The sequence below is a fragment of the Enhydra lutris genome, unplaced genomic scaffold, assembly GCF_002288905.1.
Source record: "Enhydra lutris kenyoni isolate GAN:26980312 unplaced genomic scaffold, ASM228890v2 scaffoldscaffold10, whole genome shotgun sequence".
NCBI lineage: Eukaryota > Metazoa > Chordata > Mammalia > Carnivora > Mustelidae > Enhydra > Enhydra lutris.
Window position 1 is genome coordinate 43,216,564 of NW_019154094.1, and position 24,154 is coordinate 43,240,717.

Consider the following 24,154-nt stretch of genomic DNA (forward strand, 5'->3'; position numbering starts at 1 on the left):
ATTCAGCATGATGGAAGACTGCTCCCTGACAGGGCAGAGGCTGGGGGGGGTGGGCCAAGCACCTCTTCTGGAAAACCGTCCCAAGAGATCTCCAAGGAAAGAAGTGTCCCCAAAGTCAAGGTCCATAGTACCAATGCTCCTTCAGGCAGCCATGGTCTCTCAACAGTCCTGGGCTGTTTGGTGTGTTACATGCAAAACTACTGTTTGATGCCACACCACCCTCTGAAGAACAGTCCTTCCCATGATAAGCATTCCTCGTAGGAGCTGATATCCATAATCCACATGTCCACATCAGGGCTGGTTTGTCTGCTACCTTCATTTCCCCTCTGAGTGTGGGGTTTTTTTTTTTTTTTTTTTTTGCCCTAAAAAAAAAATACTCATTCAGCCAACAGCTGGGGCCCCAGACCACATACTGCCGGATCTGGCAGCTGTGGGTGCATCTGGAGAAGACTCTCGGCTCAAGAGCATAGGGGATGCAGGGAGGGAGCAGGACAAACCAGCATTTCGAATGGCTTCCTTCTCCCAGGGCCAGAAAGGGTAGAAAAGAAGGCAACATGAAGTTAAGGCCCTGTGAGTAGTCTAGAAGGTCCTTAGCAGCAGCTTCTCTGAAAATGAGCTCTCTGCCTCCATCAAAAGGGAGCAGAGAGGTGGTGCCTGCTGACTTCCCTTACTCCCCCGATGGCCTGAGTGCAGGTACAAAGTCAGCTAGAAGACAGGCAGTCTAGGGGACGTAGTCAGTGTGCAGGCGTTGATATCCTCAGTGTGGGCCGCCCGGTGCAGGGATGGCTCAGAAGCGCTCCGGTTGATTTTCGGCAGAGAATGTTGGAGCAGCTCGATGGAAGACAGTATCTGAAACAAGGCGGTATCATTAGGTGGCCTTGGTGTCACTGCGGGAGCAGCAGCTTTTCCGGGAGGAGCCTAAACACAGGCCCTTCCCACCCCAGTTGTGGCACCAGGTGGAGAATATGAGCCTGCCTCCCTCCTCATTTCTATTTAGGAACTCCTACTTGAATCCATTCCTACACCCTTGAGCCAAGTCTTACCTGGGGAAAAAGAGGCCTCTCTTCCTTAACCTTCTTCACACAGTCGGCTACAAGCCTCTTCATTGCTTTGGGGCAGTTCTTATATAGCTTACTGAGGTCTGGGGAGGCATACCCTCGGCCCACCATGAAGATGATCTAAGAGGAAGCAAACAGTTGAGGGACTGGGTGGAGGAACAGTGACGGCAGCAACTTCTATCCCTCCTGCTGCTCAAACTGCAGGAGGTCCAGGGGTTTCCACAGCCCCGTCCAGCCAGTCTGCACCAGGGCACATACCTGATCACGGTTATTGATGTGGGAGTAAGGAAGCTCCCCTGTCATGAGCTCATAGAGCACAATGCCGTAGGAGTAGACATCAGACTGGAAGCTGAACGGGTTGTTATCCTGCATTCGGATCACCTCAGGCGCCTACAAGGACACAATACATTCATTCACCACCATCTGGGCCCCACAGGCATCCAGGCACCAGGCCTGTCCCCTCCCACTGGGCATGAGAGCCCTTTCCTCAGTTTACACTTCTGGCCTGCTCAGGCTCAGGCTAACACAGGCTCAGGAAGCCTAGCCTCGGCCCCAGCACCTATGCCTCAGCATGGTTTTGGTCACCAGCTTTCAGAAAGCTCACATTTGCCTCCGGCTGCCTGATGTCACTGAAGGCCTCACTGAGGTATCTGGGTACTGGGGAAATGTCCAATGCTCTGAGTCTGCACACAGACCTTCAGGACACCCCTTCTCCCCTGCACCCTGCTAGTGGGACCCTCGCCTGCTCACCATCCACAGGACAGAGCCAGTGGGTTGTTCAACTTGCTGAGAACCACTCCAGCGCGACTTTACTGTTGCCAAACCAAAATCTCCAATTTTCACCGTCAGGCCTTCATGGAGAAATATATCTCAATGCTTGTTAAGGACTGTGGTTTCAGAAGAATGGTCAACTTAATTTTGAAACACTTCCCAAAGGTCTTCAGAGCACAGCGTCTCTCTGCCTCCTGTCTGTCCCCAGCCTTCTCTGGTTTGCTTAGATTTCTAAAGTTTTAAAAAGTTCTTCTGAAAGTCCCCTTCCTCCAGGAGGCAAGCAGCAGTTGCTCAGGGTGTCAGATTATGTGGCTCGGCCAAAAGTAAGGCAGTTTCCCCGTGCTGCCCTTCCCCGTTTCCACATCTAGGTGCCAGGTCCCTGGCCTTCTGACCTTCCCATGAAATAGGTGTCTTAAACCCCAAGATTTCTAAGGGCACGGGCTGCCATCTGCTGCTCCTTGGAGGCAGGCCTGGCCTGTGATGGCTTACATTTGTTCTGCCTGCTTTGTGCCCTCAAACGACTAAAACGTGAAGAACAAAATGGCATATCCCTCACTGAGCACTGAACGCTGTCCTAAGAGATTTCTCAGTAGAATAGGTACTGCTTGGTGACTTCAAATCAGGACCAAACTCACCTCATTTCTGGATAAAGAAGTCAGGCAGTTTAAGGCTGACTTGGGATCCACCAATGCAGTAACGCATACCTCCTCCAAATCTACGGGGTCTACTCTCGTGCTGGGACGTGTCACTCCCAAAAACCCATCACTAAAACATATCCCATACCTCAGACATGTGGCTTAAATAGGCCACATCCCACAATCTGACTCAACCCAACTGTGGCTCCTCTCACTGGCCAAGAAGCAGAATGGGGCTGTAACGCCATCCACGCTCCTCTTGCCTGCAGGCGGGAGGCACGTGGACAAGGGCTACATTTCCTGCCCTACAGTACAAACACTCCTCGTCTTCAGTGCCCTTCTATAGGAACACAGTCTCGGAAAGAGGAAGGGCTGGTTCCAACAGTGACCTCTGAAGAAACCACTTCTGTTCACTGAAGAAACAATTTTCAGTAATCACTTCAATGATCTTGAAACATCTGGCCTGCAGCCACTTTCTGAACAGATACACACTGTCCACACACTAGAAATAAACATGAAAGACAAAAGCCCCATCCCTCCAACTTACATTTAGTAATGAAGAGCATAATAAAACTTTCACCCATAAGCCAAACATGTATCTCAAATCTTGTGGAAATCTTTCCAAAGTCACATTTGCTGGGATAAACTTTAAAAAGCCTCCCTTCTGTTTTTCTAAATTTAGAACTGAGCAGTCAAACGAAAACAACCATCAAAGGATACTGTTGGATTTCATGTCTCTATGGATGATGTTCTTTGCATGCAAATAGCTGTGAAGGGAAAATAAATCTATTAAAATCAGTCTGAGGGACATGGGTAGAAATAGCTTCAAATTTCGGCTAGGAAGAAAGCCACCAGAGCACCTGTTGCCTGGTAAGGGGCTACAAGTGGGGACTGGCTGGGCGCTGATACAAGCTAGGCCACATCATGCCTTGCCTGAAGGTAAGGCGACAGTGACTGAAGCATCACTCCTACTCAAACAGTAATTCTGACAACTCAAATGTCCACCCACTAATGAACACGTAAGTAGAATGTGGCCTGCCCGTACTGCAGAGTGTTATTCAGCTACAGGAAAGAATGAGGTACTGACACATGCCAAACCCGTTATGCAAAGTCGAGCTAGACACAAGAGACCTCCTTATCTTTCTGTTTGAGAAAGCTCGAGTGAACAAGCATGGGGAGGAGCAGAGGGAAGACAAGCAGACTCCGTGCTGAGTGTAGAGCCGGACACGGGGCTCAATGCCAGGACCTCAAGATCATGACCTGAGCTGAAATGAAGAGTCAGACTCTCATCCGACTGAGCCACTCAGGCACCCCTATCTCGTCTTCTATCATGACAAATGTTCTAAAATTAGATAGTGGAGATGTGTGCCCAACTCTGAATATATTAAAAATCACTAAGATGTATGCATTTAAGGGGTTAATTGTATAGTGTGTGGATTATATCCATAATTTTTTTCTATAAAGTAATTCTATTCCTTTTTTTAAGACTATTTATTTATTTATTTGAAATAGAGCAGGAGCAGGGGGCAGGGACAGGAGAGAGAACCAGACTCCCGCTGAGCAGAGAGCCCGAGGTGGGACTCGATTCCAGGACCCCTGGGATCATGACCTGAACCAAAGGCAGACACTTAACCAACCGAACCACCCAGGCACCCCTGGCTAGTTATTTCTTAAAATGTATAGAAAGTAAATTCTGAGAAAAAAAAAAAAAAAAAAAAAAAAGAAAGTAAATTCCGTAAGAATTTTAAAAGGAGAAAGAGTTTACATAGCACTTGCAAGCACAGCTTTAGCTTATACCTTCAGACATGCGGGGCTATGAGGAGCTCTCATTCTTCCATATAAGAGGTACCTCAGAGGAAAAGTGTGACTCATACACACACCACACCACACACACCCCTTTCACAAAGAAATGTGTTCAAGCACAGAGACAAACGGGTGGCGTCACGTGCAGGTGCTCGGGATGACTTTTAAGCATGCTCCAAAAAACAGATTATGGAAAACCATCTGCTCAGTCCCTCCTGCAGAGCAAGCGCGTGTGCCGGTGGGCCATGCCTCAGAGCGCGCATTCCCACAGTGGGCAGGGCCACGGCTGTCCAGGCCGGAGGTCTAAATCCCACAATAACTCTTCAGCGTCTGGGTAAATTCTGAGGGCACTGGCTCGAACCCCAACCTAAGCCCCAAGGCAGGCGGCCTCAGCCCGGACAAGCTACCTTGAGTTCTCACTCCTTCAGCCCACTCCGGAGGCTTCCTTTCCAGCTGTGCAACAGTATCACAGAAACCACTTAGCAGACTTGGCTTTTTCCTAAACTAGGTCAGACTTTCTAGTCAGCAAAGCCATCTACTCACTCCATTCCCTGAGCAGTCTGGCGGGCGATGTCAATCAACTGGAACATCTGGAATTTAGTCTCCTGGACATGCAGGTGTTTGTAGAGGCTGCTGCCTTCACACCACTGGGTCACAATCGCCAGGTTGTCCTTTGTCATGTACCCCATGAAGAGCAGGATGTTCACATGCCGTGTTTTGCTAGAGGGGACAGGAGGAAAAAGGCTCTGAATCTTCAGCTGCTGCAGAATAGAGATCTACTCTGCTTTCCCACTGATGCTGGGTCCTGTGTGTCCTTGACGCCACCATGCTTACAATCTGGGTGGCTGGCAAAGCGAACATGCAAAATTGCTGATCATCGAGTTGGGTGTTGTGACAAAAGAACCCCGCTGTGTATTCACTTCAGTGTTGCCCTTGAGAGAGAGGACATTCTCTCCAATCAGCATACACTCATGATTCCTCCCACAGGGGTCACGGACCCCTAATCTGTGCAATCTGTCATCATTCTAACAAGTTTAAATAATGACATTCCTACAAGTCTAAATAATGACTCAAGGACTTCGAAGCTGAAGGTCTTCCAGAATAAGGCAAACTGGCCATACAAAGAGCTCTTGGAAAGAAAGGTGAAAACAGAATCTATTTCTCTGTATCTCAAACCACAACCCAGAGAAGAACCTGGGCCCAGAGGCCTGGAGGAGTGGAAGGGGATCTGTGCTCACCACAAGCGGCCCTTCTAGAGGTCTGACAACCAGGTGAGCTGGAGGAAACTTTCCACACCCTTTCACTTACAAGGAAGGACTTCTAGCCACAGGACTCCGCACTGAACACTAAGCACCCATGCCAGCCGCAGGCCCTCGGAGACAGGTGCACATGCACTGCAGCCCACTTCCTCCGCAGCTTCTGCCCCACCAGCCATGCCCACCCCCTGCTGCTCCGGGGAGGCTGGACGGCCTGCGCCCTACTCACCGGAGGACAGCCACCTCGTTCCTGAAGGCCTGGAACTGCTCTGGTGTGGGGTCGACAACCTTTAGGATTTTTACTGCAACATCTCCTGCAAATTAGTTTGTAGTCAGTGCAATCAGTTGAATGACCTTATTTTGTTGTTTTTCACATACCCTAGTTTTGAGAAAGATAGTGAATCACTTATTCAGGTATCACATTACCTACACATATGGAACAAAAACACAAATTTCTAAATTGTTCAAGTGGCTGAAAAAAGTTACATATTATACTGTTATCCTTCAAATACCACCACACGGGCCCTGAACAGGTTTGCTTTCAACTCTTCCTAGGAAGCCTGGCCTCCCCAGCAGTGAGGTCACTTGTGAATGGTCGCAGCTGGGCCTGTGAGGGTGGCAGTGGCAGGCACAGAGGGCCAGCAGACGCACAGTCTTTGGGGCCAGGAGACAGGCCGTTTAGAAAGCAACTGATAGCAAACTCGGCCGCCACATTTGTTTGTTTGTTTCGAATGCTTTTTTTAAAGATTTTATTCATTTGGCAGAGAGAGAGCACAAGCAGGGGGAAAGGTGGAGTAGCAGGGAGAGGGAGAAGCAGGCTCTCTGCTGAGCAAGGAACCTGCACGGGCCCCAATCCCAGGATTATGATCTGACCCGGAGGCAGATGCTTAACCATCTGAGCCACCCGGGCGCCCCTCAGCAGCCACATTTTAGTGAGACCTAAGATGGTGCCTTTTACAAATTCAAAGAGGATACTAAAATTAAGCTACTCTGCCTTTAATACCTCAAAGAAGTAATCCTAGTGATTCACTGGTTACCAAGCCCTGGCATGGCGTGTGCGCTCACCGGCATTATCGCCTTCAGTCCTAACTGCCCTGTGACTTAAGTACTGTTACCCTCATTTCAAAGGCAGCACAAAAGCTCAGTCACTGCCCAAGGTCATACAGCCTAAAACCAGAAGTGCGGGAGCCAGGATCAGAACCCCAGTCTAACTCCAATGGCCGCCCTTCTAACTTCCATACTGACAAGACTGTCACACTGTGAGCCTCATTACATAACCTTAGAAACATCCAGAGACTAATTCTACTTTATGTGTGCTACTGATTGAGAAGCCACTTTCAAGTGTCTCTACACTGTATTTTTAATAGTAATTATAATAAATTACACAAAGCCCTAGAAGGACCTCAGATTTTCTTGGCAAGTGAATTTTACTAGAACACAGACTTTGAGGATCAATCAAAGTTGGCTGACGGCACCTTGGAGGTAATGGAATTCCTCCCCTTATCAAACACACCCCCTTGCAGCCTCTGGGGGAGCATTCCTCACCTCACTTGAGAACCAACTGGCGAAGAGATGGCAAAGAGATGTCAGATCCCAAACTGTTGCCCCGTGGTCTCTGGTTATATCATCTAAAGGTGAAGTCCCCACTTAATGGCAGGAGCTCATCCAATTCACCAGCACGTGCATTTACAGAGGGCCCAGAGCTGCCTTCTATCCCGGAAGATGGAGCTGGTAAACCCATGCAGCCCCACCTAAGTAAGGTTCCTTCTGACTGAGCAGGAGGGTAAGAGTCTCCTGCAGAGCTGCTCATTCTGGAGCAGTCTGAGCCAAGATAAGAATGCTGGGGGTGGGGGACAAAGAGGAGAGCAAATCTGTTTGCAGAGAGGATATAGAAAGGTTTTCTGAAACAAGTGGGATATAAGCCAAGGGAAGAATTTAACCAAATGGGATCTGTTTGCAGAGAGGATATAGAAAGGTTTTCTGAAACAAGTGGGATATAAGCCAAGGGAAGAATTTAACCAAATGGGACAGGCTGTTAAACTAGATGCACCAGGAACAAAGGTAATTGGTAAGGAGGAATGAAGGAAACATGAGCTATGTTTAGGGAACTCTAGTGTGTGATCTGGGCCCCTACAGACTAGGACAGAGGCCAGGGGAGTCCTGCCCCAAGAGCCTTGCATCCCTTCTGCAGACAAAATATAACCAATAGTGGTGACATTGGTGACAGAAAGGAGGGGTGGAGGCAAGAAACCTCAGGAAGGTGGGCTGATCTGACATGGTAGTCAAGGGAGGGTGGAGAAAAGTACAATGCTGGTGGCCTAGGCACTAGGCAGGGCTTTAAAGGGATAGGCCAGGGTGGGCAGAGGAAGGCTTGGGGGACGATGGATGGGACTTCAGGAAGGGTTGCTCTTTGGGACCCTTTTCTACAGCTCTCCCAGGAGTCCACTCCAGCTGTCACTGAACTCACCTTCTGTGTCACCCATTTTGGACCTGATCATAATGTAACCTCAAAGTTCAGAAGACTCACCAGCAGCCAAAGCCCGCTTATGGTGACTCACTCCGACCTTGCAGTCCGATGAACATCCTCCACCTCCAGCCTCTACTTTCTGGCAGAGTGAGCAGGACTTACTATCCCTGTTCAGAGTTCATATTCTCTTTGTTCCATCACCAGAGCCACTTCATATCCTCTCATCTTTCTAAACCCTATTACTCAAATCTGCACTACGGCTCCATGTAAGGCATCTGCTATCCACACCTGTGCCTTCATGCAAGTCATTGGTGGGAAGACTGAACATGGTCAAACCAAAGACAGAGCCTCCATGGCACCTACAAGGACCCATCCTGCCTGCCAGCTCATGGTCTGCAGTTAAGATAAGAGATTATATGCAATTTTTTACTGAAACTCAGAGACTGCATACTATAGCATTCCTTCACTTTCATGCAAATACTCCAAGCATTGCCATAACAGGAATTCAGTCTGCTAGGAGCAATGGGCAAACATTATAGGAAAATGGATTTCAACTCCAATAAAGAACGGTTTTATACTGGCAGGACTCCTCTGAACTAGAAAGAGTTCTTCAGTAACAAGCTCCCCAGTATTCTGAATTTCAGGCCAAGGCTCGCCAAGCCTCCCGAAGGTCTTGCATAATCTGAGACCTACAGATTTCCAACATCTTTACGAGACCCTACAACTCCCCATGCCTGCACCTCAATCCTATTAGCTTCCGGAAGTTCCTCAAACAGGCAAACGGACCACCTCAAACCCCTGGCTGCTGCTATCTGCACACCCCAAGCCTCACGCAAGTGCTACTTCCTCAGCAGAGTCCTTCCTATTAACCCACCCAAACTGGCCACGGGGCCTGCCACTCCATACCTTTTTCCCCTCCATTTTCTTCTCTTTGGCCTTATTACACACTTTACACTTTGCTCAGTTATTGTCCCCACCAGAATAGAAACACTGTAAGAGAATGTTTTTCTGTTTGGTTTGCTGCTTCATTCATAGCCCCTAGAAGAATGCTTGGAACTAAAAGCATGTTCAGAAAACACTGGATAAAGAAATAAATGAATTCTACGGTACAACCATCAGCAAGGACTGTTACAAACGGACACGCTGTCTGAAGGCCCGGAGTAGTCTGTGCGGACAGCCGCTGGCACAGAGTACTAGGGACCCCACTGCTTGCGGCACAGGTCAGGAGTCAGCTGCTGGTGGGGAAGCTGAGACTCGGTGCCCAGCTGGAGGCCCCCAGAAGTGCACGGTCAGGTCTGGGCCTCCCACAAAGGCTGATCTCCAACCTGCCCTGGAAGTCCTCAGGGCCAAATACACCATTCAAGCCCACCTCTCCAGCACTCCACTCCACACAACAGACATTTAGTAATACTGCTTCCTGCTAATCTCTTCTTTTGAACATGTTTCAAAGATGACTAGAAAATTGTATTAACATTTCTTCCCCTTCTGGAATTATCCACACACCCTTATAGTTGGCAGTCTTAACAACATATAAAGGATGGTAACTTCCTTCCTTTAGCAAGTAATATAAATGACCGAGGTAAATGGCCAGGGAACATGTTACAGAGGGTAGCTCAGAACAACTGCGGGAAGTGGTTACTTTTCGTAACACCAGAGCTTCTTACTCTCTCTTAACAGTGAAGTCAGAGCCAAATACTACAAACAAGTTAAGACACATTCCTATTGATTTTATCAAGTTTTTAGTAGGATACTAGTATCTCATTCAGCTACTACTGAAGAAGGAAGAGCTATTTATTATCAGTTGGTAAATGGGGAATGTTTTTACCTTTTTTAAACACCCATTTCTTGTTTTAAACATTTAGAGTTATCTAAGACTTATTAGGTACACCCCTACTTTCTAGAACAGAATAGAATGAACACCACTCCTGCTTTTTTTTTTTTTTTGAAGATTTTATTTATTTGACAGAGATCACAAGTAGGCGGAGAGGCAGGCAGAGAGAGGAGGAAGCAGGCTCCCTGCTGAGCAGAGAGCCCGATGTGGGGCTCGATCCCAGAACCCTGGGATCATGACCTGAGCCAAAGGCAGAGGCTTTAACCCACTGAGCCACCCAGGCGCCCCACCACTCCTGCTCTTCTTACTGACTCAAAAGTTATAAACCTCAGTGCTAGGCTGGGATGGGGACGCAGACATGGGTTCCACCAGGCTGGTGGCCTCAACACTAAATAGCTCGAGACTGAAGGCTTTGCTGCCTTCTCCTCATGCCGTCAGTGATGGTTCCAGCACCATCAGTACTGCCGTCTGCATCCCTTTTAATGTGTTATCATTTGCAGAGGCTGGCAAATCAGATCCCAAACTTATGCTCTGTGTGTGAGCCCAAGGACAGTTTCTCACACTAAGTAAGCAAGCTTTAGTTCATGGATCCGAGGCCTCCATCTTGGCTGCTCTGAGATTCTGTCTACTTTCACAACTTCTAGGCAGAATCAAAAATTTTAAAAATCACTAAAACAACTGTAATTTTTAAGAAACTGAATGAACTTTATATTGTATATAGGAATCAGAAAAACAGCAACAACAACAAAACACACATACAAACACACATAAAGAAGTACAGCACAAACAATCCAGAAATATGGTTTCCTGGGGCCTCCTGTTTTATTTCTTCATTCACAGACCATGGCTTGCTTTCTGAGGGGCTTACGTAAGAGTTCATTGCTCCTTGTTCCTCTTGACTTTCAAAACTTAAAAAAGACTAGAATCTTAAAAGTATTAGACATGTCATCTACAGTCTAAAAGAAGTCTTTCTGGAAGTAACATTGTAACAAATATATCCCCTTACCATAGTCCAAAAGCTTACAGAATTGAGAGAAAACACAAGCTCACCGGTAGTACTGTGACAAATATAATTAATACTTTGAAAAATTATGAATCCTCCCCAAATAAGAATGCTCAAGAGGAAACTTAAATTTGAGCCCAACTTAACTAGGTCTACTGGCTTTCAGCTGATGCTTTAACAATGTGGTATAAAAATTAAGTGCAGGCGCACCTAGGTGTCTCAGCTGGTTAAGTGTCCAACTCAGGTCATAATCTCAGGGCTGTGGGACTGAGCCCCACATTAGGCTCCCTGCTGATCGAGGAGTTTGTTGGAGATTCTCTCACCCTCTGCCCATCCCCCAACTCTTTAAAATAAATAATCTTTTCTTTTTTTAAATGATTACATTCTCCTAATGGAAGCATTAAAAGCAATATGTACTGCTCCACCTCCTGTAATTACTAACAGCCTTGTCTCAGATACAAGCACTCAATCCCACAAGATTGCATTCTTCTTCCATGGGACAATACCAAATAAAAGCTTTTGCACAGCAAGTAAACTGTCAACAAAAACAAAAAGAATGGGAGAAGGTATTTGCAAATAATTTATAAGGAGTTAATATCCAAAATATATCTCATGAAATACCAAAAAGACAATCTGATTTAAAAATGGACAGAAAAAAAAAAAATGGACGGAGAGGGGCACCTGGGTGGCTCAGTGGGTTAAGCGGGTTAAGTGGGTTAAGCCTTTGGCTCAGGTCACAATCTCAGGGTCCTAGGATCAAGCCCCGCATGGGGCTCTCTGCTCAGCAGGGAGCCTGCTTCCCCGGCCTCTCTCTCTGCCTGCCTGACTACTTGTGATCTCTGTCAAATAAATAAATAAAATCTTAAGAAAAAAAAAATGGACAAAGAGGGGGAACCTGGGTGGCTCAGTCATTAAGCATCTGCCTTAGGCTCAGGTCATGATCCTGGCATCCTGGGATCGAGCCCCACATCAGGTTCCCTGCTGCGGGTGGGCCTGCTCCTCCCTCTCCAGCTCACTTATGCTTGTGCTCCCTCTCTATCTCTCATAAATAAATGAAATCTTAAAAAAAAAATGTACAAAGAGGTTCTAATAGACATTTCCCAAAGAAGATATACAAAAGGTAAACAGGTATATGAAAACGTGCTCAATATCCCTATTATCAGGGAAATGTAGAACAAAACTCAAAACTACAATGGAGTATCACCTCACATCTGTCAGAATGGCTAGTATCAAAAAGACAAGAAATAACAAGAGTTGGAGAAGATGTAGAATAAAAGGAAACCCTGTGCACTGTTTAAAGGTATGTAAATTGGTGTAGCCACTGTGGAAAACTATGGAAGTTTCTCAAAAGATTAAAAATAGAACTACCATAAGATCCAGTAATTATACTGCTAGGTATTTACCAAAGAAGACAAAAACACTAACTTGAAAAGATATCTGCACCCCACATTCACAGCAGCATTATTTACAATAACCAAGACATGGAAGCAACTTAAGTGTCCAGCCATAAATGAATAAAGATGTGATATATATATACACATTGAAATATTCCTCAGCCATTAAAAAAAAAAAAAGATCTTGCCATTTACAACAACATGGATGGACGTAAAGGGCATTTTTTTTTTAAGATTTTATTTATTTATTTGACAGAGAGATCACAAGCAGTCAGAGAGGCAGAGAGAGAGAGAAGGGGAAGCAGGCTCCCTGTGGGGCTCAATCCCAAAACCCTGAGATCATGACCCTGAGCCAAAGGCAGAGGCTTAACCCACTGAGTCACCCAGGCGCCCCCTAGAGGGTATTATGCTAAATGAAATAAATCTGTGAAATAAAAATACCATATGATTTCACCTACACATGGAATCTAAAAAAATAAAACAAGTGAATAAACAACAAAAAAGGCACAAACAGACTCACAAATACACAGAACTGGTGGTGTGGGTGGGGGGAGGGGGGCCGCAGGAAATGGGGGGGGATGGGCCAAACAGGTGAGGGGGATTAAGAGGTACAAACCTCCAGTTATAAAATAAGTCACAGAGATAAAAATTACAGCATTGGGAATACAGTCAATAATATTAATACTGCATGGTCACAGAGATGGCAGCTCTAATTGGTGTGGTGAACATGATGTACAGGATTGTCAAATCACTATATTGTACACTTGAAACTAATAGAGAACACTGTATGTCAACCATACTTCAATAGTAAAAAAAAAAAAAAAAAATTGTTTTCCTTAGGTAATCGCCCATTTATGACATCTATCCATATGTTAATAATGTAAGGTACGCAGAAGACTGGAGGTCTTTCTCAGTTTTCAACATCTTGATTTTAATGCTCTGTTCATTTGATGCTCTTAGCCTCTCTCAATCTCTGCCCCTGTATGTATAAAGATAAACATGAAACCATCCAAAATGGAAACATACCTAGGCATTTTTGGGTTTTTTTTTTTTTTTTTTTTTGCTTCATTAAAATATGAATTTAGAAGGACGCCTTTTGGGGAACATGTAGCATTTTCCAAAAAATACTCCCAATATTTGCTAACATCCTAAAGCCAGAGGCATTAAAAATCTGAGGGGAAGATGTTAAGTATGTTGCCAAAATACATAAACTGTGGCCACAGATATTAAAATAGTACATTTCTTCCAAGTGACAAAGTGTTTCCATTACAATAAGAACACTAACACTCCACACAGATTCAAGAATGAAGTCTGTGTGCTCCCTACTTGATGGGGGTTCCCCACAACTGACCCAAGGCAGTGCAAGAGAACTTGCTTTCATGAAGCTCCTGGCTGTCCTGAGCCCAGCTGTTTGACTATGGGCATGTTAGTTCGTTCCCCTCTTGGGACCTCAGTTTTCTACATGCAAATCTCTCAGGTTCTTTCCAGCTTTCGGTTTCTAGAATCCATGCCCTCCTCACAGTAGCAGACTCTTAATCCTCTAAGGAACCTGAAAACACCTCCCCCGTGCAGCCTGTATTTAATCAGTTCCTGAGACTTGACTGGAGGGCTCACTCTTCATCAATTTCTAGGTTCACCTGGAAACCATATCATACCAATCACCGAATCCAAAAAGAATGCTATGAAAGGTCACTGAGATATTAAGTTCGAGCTTCAGAGGTAATCAGGTATCCCTAAGAGCGCCACTGTGAACCACACAGCACAATGAACTGATGGTATCCCCTTCTTGGCCCTTTTTGGGCCTTGCAGTAAAGAAAATGCCCCCCAACATACCGTGCCACTTGCCCTTATACACCGTTCCAAAGGAGCCTGACCCAATCCGAGTGGAGAGCATCACTTCGCTGGCTTCTATTTCCCAGTAATAGCTTGAATCTCTCTGTCCACGAGGCCTCTGAAACCAGCAGAGATCATTAACACACTCCATGGAATGGTAAATCTATTTAATGAGGGCGTCAGAGAAAAGAACAACCCAAATCCACACATTCCCCTATCTTTTAAAGACAGACACTGTCATTCCAATTTTGATATTTTGAAAAAACAGTATTTTAGTTGTGCCCTGCCTTACAATAAGCCAACAAATTCTTTAACACAAGCATGCCAAAAATGGCAGACATTTATAATAATTTTCATTAAATTTTTTTAATAGAGCCCTCAACCCCCACTAAAAGTATTCCCATTTCTGATTAGTTTTTTCTTAGTAAATCCTAAAATATAGGAGGTACTGTAAGCCATACTCACAATTTTGTTTTTCTCCTGGGTCCCAGATCCTGGTGCCCGCTCTCTCTGTGCTGGCACAGGGGTTTTGGGCTGTGACCAGCCTGTTGGGCTCAGATTGTTAGGGCTGCTGGACAAGGCTGAAGGTGAGGCTTAATAGACAAGACAAACAGAATCCACACATGGATAAGCCAACGGAAGATACACAGCATAAAGAGAAAAAGCCCATTATTATTTGCTAAACTTTGGACAAGTACCTGATTCACTGTGGCTTCGAATTGCATCCTGAAACAGAAAAGGAAAGCTGGTCAATTTCTGCACCAGAAAAGATGTTCTCTGGGGGAAGGAAAAGGGAGAACGAGAATTTGCAGGAACAAAGCAGATTATAAAATCTCTAAAATACAAAAGGCCTAATTATATACTCTAAAAACTTTCCTTTAATTTTACCAAATGTCAATGGTCAATTATCTCCAAGATTATCATCAATTATTAGAACTGATGTTAGCTTTTTCATATATCACATTCTTTTGGAATGGAAACTACGTTCTTTTTCTCAGGAGAAAGCAATGCATATAGCAAAGTGATACTCATGCAGGAACACTAGCAAAGTTACTATCAGCTGAGATCTTTCCAATGATTGAGGATCTTGCTCTACTGAGGCTCAAGCAAAACAAAACAAAACAGAACTTGACGATCAGGTGGCAAGCTCACTCCTACTCTTCTAGGAGTTTAGGGCACACCGACCAGAAGCTGGATTGGATAAGGGGAAGCACCGTAATTGTGTAACTCTACCCAAGCCTAAAATCATGAAATGCTGGAAGGACAATAAATCCCCTAGTCCAAAACCTGTATTTTACATATGAGAAAACAAATATAAACAAATAAAGAGACTTGGCCAGGATCACACAGCCAGTAGGTGGCAGAAATAGAACCAAAAACCATCACCATGGATCTCAGCCCTGAGCTCATTTGCCACAAAATGCTCCTGAGACCTTATGGGTAAGCTTTGAAATTAGTTACATTCTACTTAGGTAAGAAGTCAAAGGCTACCTTTAGAACTTACTAGAAACTGGGTAGAACAGTTTAAATCACAAGGCCTTCCATAAGACCTTTAGTTCCATTTTGTAAATCTTTATTTGGAATATACAAATAGTTATTATATAAAGCCATCTGGCTTCCATATCCTCAAAAAGGGTATTTTTCTGGGAACCCCAACTCTGTTTTCTTTGTGTAACCACAATAAAGATACTTTTTTCACACGACTATTAATGGAATGTTCCCATTCCATAACATTTTTACAAGATAAAAAGAATCATAAACCAAGCCGCCCCTCCCCCTAACTCTGGCAGCCCCAAGCAATAAAGCCTGGACCTGGGGTTCCCAAATGTGGCCAGTCTTCAGAATCACCTGGAGGTGTGTTTAAGAACAGATTCCTCCTCCCCTCAACTAGGACTGATTAAGCATTTCTGGGAGGAAAGGTGGGAAGCCCAGGAATCTCTGTTTTTAAGTAGACAGGATGACTGCCAGAAAGGCAGAACACTGGCCAAAATTAACCTGAATTTCAACAGAATATTCAGCAGCTATAGCTTTATTATCCAACCAATACACTCTTTATTTTTTAATCAAAGCATGGCACAATGTAATTTTACTGAACAGAATTATATACCATGCACTAGGATTTTTTTCTTGTCACAGTAATTTTCTGCCCCACATACATTATATACCTCATATTTTTATTCTGAGCTAATTTCTACAGTTGGACTTATCCTAGAAAGAACTTTTCAATCATCTTGGAATCTAAATACTAAAGAGAATAACAAATAGTTTAAACAAAGAATGTATACTTTAGAAAAGCCGAATCATATGTGATTTTTAAAAAAGAATCAAAATTTGCTCTGCCTCTAAAGCTTAGAGAGAATTAACACAATAGTGCTAGTTATTTTTTAATAAAAATGCAAGAATTTTCACTTTTAATGTCCCCTCTAAGCATTAGGGTGTTTACACAGAAATAAATCATAACAGAAGTCACTAGTTTATCATTTTATTATCAGGACTAATCATGATGGAAGTAACAAAATTCAGAGCTTGCATACACATGACCTCCTCACAATAATCTTGTGCTATTCAAAGTGCCCCCAAAATGGCCAGTTCAGGCCCACATTCAGAAGCCAACATTTTTTTTGAATCCCTGCCACCTCTGGTAAAAAAGCACACGGGAAATGATTCAAGGTCTGAGAGAGGTACAGGTGTACCTGAAGTGGCAGGTGTCCCTGAGGTTTTTCAAGGAGTAATTCATAATGCAGAGAGAATATAGCTGTCGTTGATAAGCTTTTAGCAAAAGATTTTCAGGACATATCAATCAAATGGATATATCTGGTTTCTGAATGAGGTATAAATACAACAGTGATGCCCTGGGCACCAACTAAATAAATCTAGTATTAGTCTTTGGTTGGAATTAATTTTTTAAAATACATTTTAATGCCCCTGGCCTCAAAATCTCACTTGAGAGAACTTATTTCACCTGTCCGCAATCCCACATACAATATATATATTTTTTTACTTCTATATACTCTATTGTCAAAAAAGAAAACAAGAAAACAAGTCTGGCAAGAAGTATAAAATTTAACTTAGTGACTGTTTCATTTGATAGGCTATTGTCTGAAGGTCTTAGCAAGCCTGTTAATTTACTTTCAAGAAAGCAAAGGCATGAAGAAGAATACCTACTCTTCCCCTCAAACAAAATCGTCTGGACCACGCCCTGGGAGAAGCATTCAGGCTGTTATTCTAGTCCAAAGCAATGAGAAATAAAGAAGAATAAAGAACAAAGGAAGTATTTTAAGTGTATTCAGTTGTTATTAAAGATGAATAAGAAAGCAAACCAAACAAATAGAACACACCAAAAAGCCAAGAAAAGAAAAAGCAGTTTGAAAATGTTAGCTTTGGGTACTTTAACATCTCCCTAAGTAACCTGCTTAGTATTTCAATGAAGACTCCCCCTTTTATTTCTAAATAAAATCACTTAGTCTCTCTCAGAGTTTATAGCTCTCCATCACTATTATTTTCTTTCCCGCACCAAATGAAACTACTCTTTATATAGCTCATTCACTAGTTCGCTCAGTCCTATTCAAATCTAAAATGGAAAAAACGAGTTCAAATGTTAACATTTCTTCAAGAAATTTTAGTTCTCCACTTGACAGACACACCAATTGGATTATTCAGCCAGTCTACAGATGTAGTGGTTAAAAAATAAATTCACAAGATCCAGGGTCCTGAGAAAGCACAGCAACATTCTTTATCAGGTTTGAAACCCAAAACTCTCTAACACAACAGTCAACCCCACCCCAACAACCAACTGATACTCCTCACCACCCACAAGGGGCCCCATTACCTCAATCATCCTGCTGTCCACAGGCAGGGTGGTGCTGACCATGTGGACATTAGGTGTGGATGTGGACCTCTGCCTCTGGGAAAGGGAACCTTCAGAGGAAGGGCTGGAGGAGTTGAATGTGAAGGCATGGGGTGTGGAATATCTGTGCTGGGAACTAGACCAGGAGAAAAAAGAAAACTCCATGAATGACACTCAGACCTCCCCACTGGTAAAGTCTTTCAACTACTTATTTCATTAAGATACTCAGCGACAAATCCTACTTGTACTAAAACCTTGGACAAAATGTCCCTTTCTTTCAACAGGCACAACTTAAAAAACATCTTCTGTCTAGGTGCTTCTGCACGCCAATTTTTGAAAAGGGAAGAATACATGTACTTGAAATTCACATGAAAACAACAGTACATTTTAAGTTGTCTTCTTTTTAATAAATTACCGCTATAGAATATACAAAATTTTCAGGCCATCTCTAGGGGAGAACAGATTACCATTTGCCAACCACGCCACCACCAACCAAGCGACCTGGCACTTGCCCAGGTTAGAGACTGATTTAGAGAGCTTGAAGGAAGAGCCTTAGATTTAAGACAGACTGAGCATCTCTGCAAAAAGGCCAGCATTTTAGCCACCATGCACCTTCTCCCCACTTAACAAGCTTTCAAAGTCAGTTAATGTGAATTCAGTTTTCAAGATGCCAATGCCAACTGCGAAATAATCCCTGGCATCTTCCAGCCAACCCCACCCCCCATCAACCACACTGGGAATGTGCAGTCGGTATAACGTTTTCATTATTTGCTCTATAGATTATCTAGAGTTTTGTTCAAGGAATAAAAGGCTAGATTTTGTGTTTTTTTTTTTTTTTAAAGATTTTATTTATTTATTTGACAGAGATCACAGTAGGCAGAGACAGGGAAGGAAGCAGGCTCCCCGCGGAGCAGAGAGCCCAATGCGGGGCTCGATCCCAGGACTCCGGGATCATGACCTGAGCCGAAAGCAGAGGCCTTAACTCACTGAGCCACCCAGGCGCCCCAAAAGGCTAGTTTTTATAAGAGAAATTGTTCTACTGCCTTGAAAAAGTACCTTCTCAGATAATCTTTAGGCCCTCAGAACCTTGTCTTCTAGTATGAAATTTTCAGAAGCCTGCACAATTTTGGTCAGACTCGCATTTCAAATTATCAAGAAAAATAAAAGTCATACACAAATGTATACCCAGGTATCATTTCAATACAAATTCCTTGTTCTGAGGTATGCTGCCTTTAAAATTTTCCATGGTAGTTTTTAAAAGGTCATTAAATGTTATTCAATTATATATATACATATATATATACATTAATGTCAGATACTTTGACAAAGATACAGATTTTATTTTAGGTTCCAAATTCATGTCTAACACTGAACAAGACCTGTGAACTCAACAAAGCTCTGACTTTAAAGCTGAAGAACAGAATAAAAACAAGTTATATCTAAATTCACAGGCACATTAGAAAGGATATTTATATTAAAAAGCTTAATTCAAGGGCCCATTCGGCTCAGGTCATGATCCCAGAGTCCTGGGATCAAGTCCCACATCAGGGTCCCTGCTCAGCAGGGAATCTGCTTCTCCCTCTGATCCTCATCCCACTTGTGTTTCCTCTCTCTCTCTCTCAAATAAATAAATAAAATCTTTATAAAAATTTTTAAAAATCTAATTCGACTCTTTTTAAAGATCGCAGTCTATTAAATACCATTGTTTTATAAACGCAAGGCCATAATTAGCATTCCAAAGTTATGAGTTTTATTTTTATTGGATAACTGTATATAGTTTGGAGACCCTTCCCTTGAGATGCAACTTGCTACCATATTGAGGGAGGCAAATTCTGAAGCTCCTTAAAATGTGATGAGCTATTAAGGGACATGCTATGTAAGAGAAGAAAACTGCAGTCACACTTTCCAGAATATAAAAGCTACAAGACCACACTTTGCTCTAACATCAATATCAAGTCCTCAGAAGTAGTAAAGAGCTTACACAGGGGGAGAAGGGAATATAAAGCAACTCTGGAGAGTCTTTTGTATTCAGGCCCACCCACCCCAATGTAATTTTCCAAAGAAAAGCTGTAAGTAAAAAAGATTACCTAACAGGCATCCGGGAAACAGACTCTCGCATCCGACGCATAGTCAAAGAAGGCAGTGCTGGGACCCCACTATCACCAATAGTAGAATTTGGAAACAATCTACATGAAATCACAAGAAGACTGGTTTATTAGAATTGCAGTAATTTTACAGAGTCAGACTGCCTTGCCTTGCTACTCTTGCTAACAACTACTCAAACTAAACATCTTCTAGTCACATTTTGCTTGACCATTTTAGGCTACCCAAGCAAAAGGACTACCAACCCAAATGACTGGTTTGAATGAGTACAGAATGTGAAGAATACTGACCTGCCAATGAACATATAGACTCTAGTGTGCATTTCTTTAAAATAAATAAATAAATAAATAAATAAATGAATGAATGAATGAATGAATAAATAATGATAATACTGGCCCAGTATCCAGTTATATCAAAATAATGCTTTTTAACACTACCGTAGGGCACATTATAATCTAAATCACACAGAAGTTTTCTGGAAATATTCTGTCTTGGAAACACAAAGATGAAAAGACTGAATATGAAAAATAAACATCATTCAGCACCAAAAATCATAAATAAAAGTGATATTAGCATTAACTGGGCATCTTCTTTTTCATGAGATGAACACTTGTGCCCAGCAATTTCACAGGTTAGCTACCTCAGTATATCCTCAAAGGAACCCTGCAAGGAGGGTAATACCCTTTTTCTTCAGATGAATGGACCTGAGCCTCAGTGGTGGTTAAATTTAGTTAATGGTAATGCTGACATTCTCATCCGTGCCTGCTAAACTCCTAGGCTGTGCCACTTGGGCTACACAAGCAAAAGCAATGTGACTACCACGAAAGCAAAAAAAGGCATTCCCATCATGGTTTAATGATAACACTCCCTTTGTTTTTCTCCTACTCCCAAAAAGGGATAAAACTTTTGACTTTTCATACCCCCCGCCATTAACAGTTCTTAAAAGGCAATTTGGAACATGTACTTTCAGCTTAAACATCACTAAACACGGGGCACCTGGGTGGCTCAGTGGGTTAAGCCTCTGCCTTCGGCTCAGGTCATGATCTCAAGGTCATCGGATTGAGTCCCGCATCGGGCTCTCTGCTCGGCAGGGAGCCTGCTTCCTTCTCTCTCTCTCTCTCTCTCTCTCTCTCTGCCTACTTGTGATCTCTGTCAAATAAAGTCTTAAAAAAAAATCACTAAACACAAGTATCTTTTGACGTTTTACATTTACATCACTTTAAACTAATGTTTTCTCCAGTCTGAGAGGAAGAAAATAACACCAGCTATGCTTTCTGCCCCTTCTCAATAACAAAGGCTTAGCATGCTTAGCATATTTAACAGAGTAGTCTCTACCAGTAATCTAACAGATGATACTATTGAAAGAGAAAAGCCACAATTTTTGGTTTTCATATCTTTTTGTTCTTTGCTTTACTGAATCACAGCACATCAATCTCTATTTGGCAGGTAGCAGTCTTATAGCTGCTTGTTTTAGAGACCTATGCCACACTACAACTCTGGCTTCAGAACTGTCATGTTTCTAAAGCAGACTGTTTCCAGATCATAATAATTCATGTAATACGTCTAAAACCCAGACTTGTCATTCAAATATACAATAAGCACCTTCAAAAGAGTTTATGCCTTCCTAACCACTTATATTCTTTGAAATAAGAACAATGCCTTACAAGAGCTGTCTGATATTACTCCAATCCACACACATAGTAGGAACTTTGGTGCTACAGTGCTCATGAAATTTGTAGCCACAAGTCTGACAACGAAATCCATTTAGCAGGAACTTCTGACAGATGTCACAGAACGCAAGCTTCAGAAAGGTCTTCCGTGCCTGGATAAGAACACAGATGTAAATTATGTTGAATTAATGAAAGACAACAAAAAACAAAGTAGGTTCCTTCTTGGTCCCCAAGGTGTCTTACAGAATGAAGAATCATACTGTCGACACTTGTAAAATTCATGCCTAGAAATTAAAGTATATCTGTGGCTAATTAAACCTAAATTGCCTTACTGTAAACAATGGCATAATGGCAGTTTTGAACAATCCAACAATATATATGTCTAGTACCTCTGAGAAAGTCCTATTATGTCAGCCAAAGTGCCCAACATGCCACAAAAAGAGAAGAACACTGTAACTTACAAAGTTGTGTGTTGTGAGGGGAACGTGATCCAGGAAATCTACTTGAAGTTCTTCTCCAATCAACGAGGCAGCATCAGTATTCCAATCTAAACGTGCCTTTTTACTGAAGGGGATTTTTAAAAACATAATATAAAAGGGAAATGTTTAAACAAGGTAAGAGCTCAAGGCCAAGAACAATGGCTAAATTTATCTCTTACTACATAAACATAAAGCTTAATCCCATATAACATTAGCTTATTTAATTCATACAACAAACCTATCAAGTATGATTATCCCCATTTTAAAAATGAGAGAATGGGGGCCCTAAGAAAGTTACCTGCTCAAAGCCATACAGTGAGTATAAAGACCTATGTTGGAATCCAGCTCAGCTGGACTCTAAAGCTTGTGCTTTTAGAATAAAGGTTATTATAAAATAACGAACTACACAACGGGGGTCCTGGGTGGCTCAGTTGGTTTCATGTCTTGACTCTTGATTTCAGCTCAGGTCACGGTCTCAGGGTTCTGGGATCCAGCTGCGTCAGGCTCTGTGCTCAGCCCAGAGTCTGCTTGGGATTCTCTCCTTTCCCTCTCCCTTTCCCTCATCCCCACTCTCTCTTTTAAAAAAAAAAAAAAAAAAAAAAAAAAAGTATTAAAAGAATGAACTATAAGGTCTCATGATAAAGTAAGTATGTAGTAAATTGGACTTTGTAATATTAAAATTCTATAGGAATTCTAAAATCCTAAAATTGGGTATAAATATTGCTGTAACAGCAAAATTTAATCTTTGGTAGCCCACTTCAGTCAGGCAGATACATAATACAAAGGAATGGTGAATGAAATACACTTTGCTATTAATAACAGGCTCACATCTGTAGAATTGTTTGCAGGGTCTACAAGTTGACAGGGGACTTAACTGTCTTTAAAATTTACTCTGCCACCATTCTTTCTGTGCCTAGATAACACAGAAAAATAGATACAACAAAGTAAAAAGCTTCAAAAAAAAAAAAAAAAATGAAGCTCCTTTCTCATGTCTTGTGTAGTTAGTTCATCAGGCCCACTTCCTGAATGAAGAATATTCTAAAGTAGGGAGAAAACAACACATATATAACATAATTCCGGGACGCCTGGGTGGCTCAGTTGGTTAAGCAGCTGCCTTCAGCTCGGGTCATGATCCCAGCGTCCTGGGATCGAGTCCCGCATCGGGCTCCTTGCTCATCAGGGAGCCTGCTTCTCCCTCTGCCTCTGCCTGCCATTCTGTCTGCCTGTGCTCACTCTCTCTCCCTCTCTCTCTCTGACAAATAAATAAATAAAATCTTTAAAAAAAAAAAAAAAAAAAAAAAACATAATTCCAACTTCTCCCTTTGCCTACCAGAAGCCTATTCCAGACATTTTTCTGGTTATCCAATAGCAAATAATCCATTCTTTTTATAATTCCATACATAAGGACTCCAAAGTCCTATTTCGCCCTAATGAAGAGGGGGCAGCCCTGTGTTCTCATCAGTCTTCAGATGCTATCTGTCAAAGAGAAGTGACAGTAGCTCTAAACCAATGTGGCCTTAGATGAGAGTGGACAAGCCCCTGCTGTCCCAGAATTCCTCTAGTCCTTAAGGAGCACTGGTTGCGGGGCGCCTGGGTGGCTCAGTGGGTTAAAGCCTCTGCCTTCGGCTCGGGTCGTGATCCCGGGGTCCTGGGATCGAGCCTCGCGTCGGGCTCTCTGCTCAGCGGGGAGCCTGCTTCCTCCTCTCTCTCTCTGCCTGCCTCTCTGCCTACTTGTGATCTCTGTCTGTCAAATAAATAAATAAAATCTTTAAAAAAAAAAAAAAAAAGGAGCACTGGTTGCTTAAGACCAACCTGGGGCCTACATCCAGATAAAGCTGACATAGGCTTCAAAGATCTGAACTTCAAAAAACTACCTAAGCTGAGAGTAATAGCAAAGTGGAATTCAGGATGGCCCCTCTGAGTTGACTCATTCCCTAGGCTATTCTCTCGAACTGGGAAACTCCTTGAAACAGAAAAGATGTAAGCTGAAGATCAGTAACAGAA

General features: G+C 43.0%; 1 protein-coding gene across 5 annotated transcripts in view; it reads right to left on the reverse strand.

The window, feature by feature from the left end:
- Window positions 1-338: 338 nt before the first annotated feature.
- LOC111144322 (Raf-1 proto-oncogene, serine/threonine kinase) overlaps window positions 339-24,154 on the reverse strand; it is an 84,900-nt gene continuing 61,084 nt past the window's right edge. For 2 of the 5 annotated variants that reach the window (XM_022498564.1, XM_022498566.1), the window contains 15 exons: window positions 22,133-22,235; window positions 21,666-21,823; window positions 19,986-20,084; window positions 17,881-18,034; window positions 17,217-17,276; window positions 14,750-14,777; window positions 14,517-14,644; window positions 14,052-14,169; window positions 5,753-5,837; window positions 4,811-4,987; window positions 3,185-3,231; window positions 1,809-1,927; window positions 1,317-1,448; window positions 1,044-1,178; window positions 339-849 (listed from right to left, as the gene is read on the reverse strand). In XM_022498564.1, coding sequence (XP_022354272.1) covers window positions 706-849; window positions 1,044-1,178; window positions 1,317-1,448; window positions 1,809-1,927; window positions 3,185-3,231; window positions 4,811-4,987; window positions 5,753-5,837; window positions 14,052-14,169; window positions 14,517-14,644; window positions 14,750-14,777; window positions 17,217-17,276; window positions 17,881-18,034; window positions 19,986-20,084; window positions 21,666-21,823; window positions 22,133-22,235 — 1,687 coding nt within the window. In that variant the 3' untranslated portion in view covers window positions 339-705. The remainder of the gene's footprint in view (window positions 850-1,043; window positions 1,179-1,316; window positions 1,449-1,808; window positions 1,928-3,184; window positions 3,232-4,810; window positions 4,988-5,752; window positions 5,838-14,051; window positions 14,170-14,516; window positions 14,645-14,749; window positions 14,778-17,216; window positions 17,277-17,880; window positions 18,035-19,985; window positions 20,085-21,665; window positions 21,824-22,132; window positions 22,236-24,154) is intronic. The other 3 variants (XM_022498565.1, XM_022498567.1, XM_022498568.1) reach the window with 2 other exon arrangements.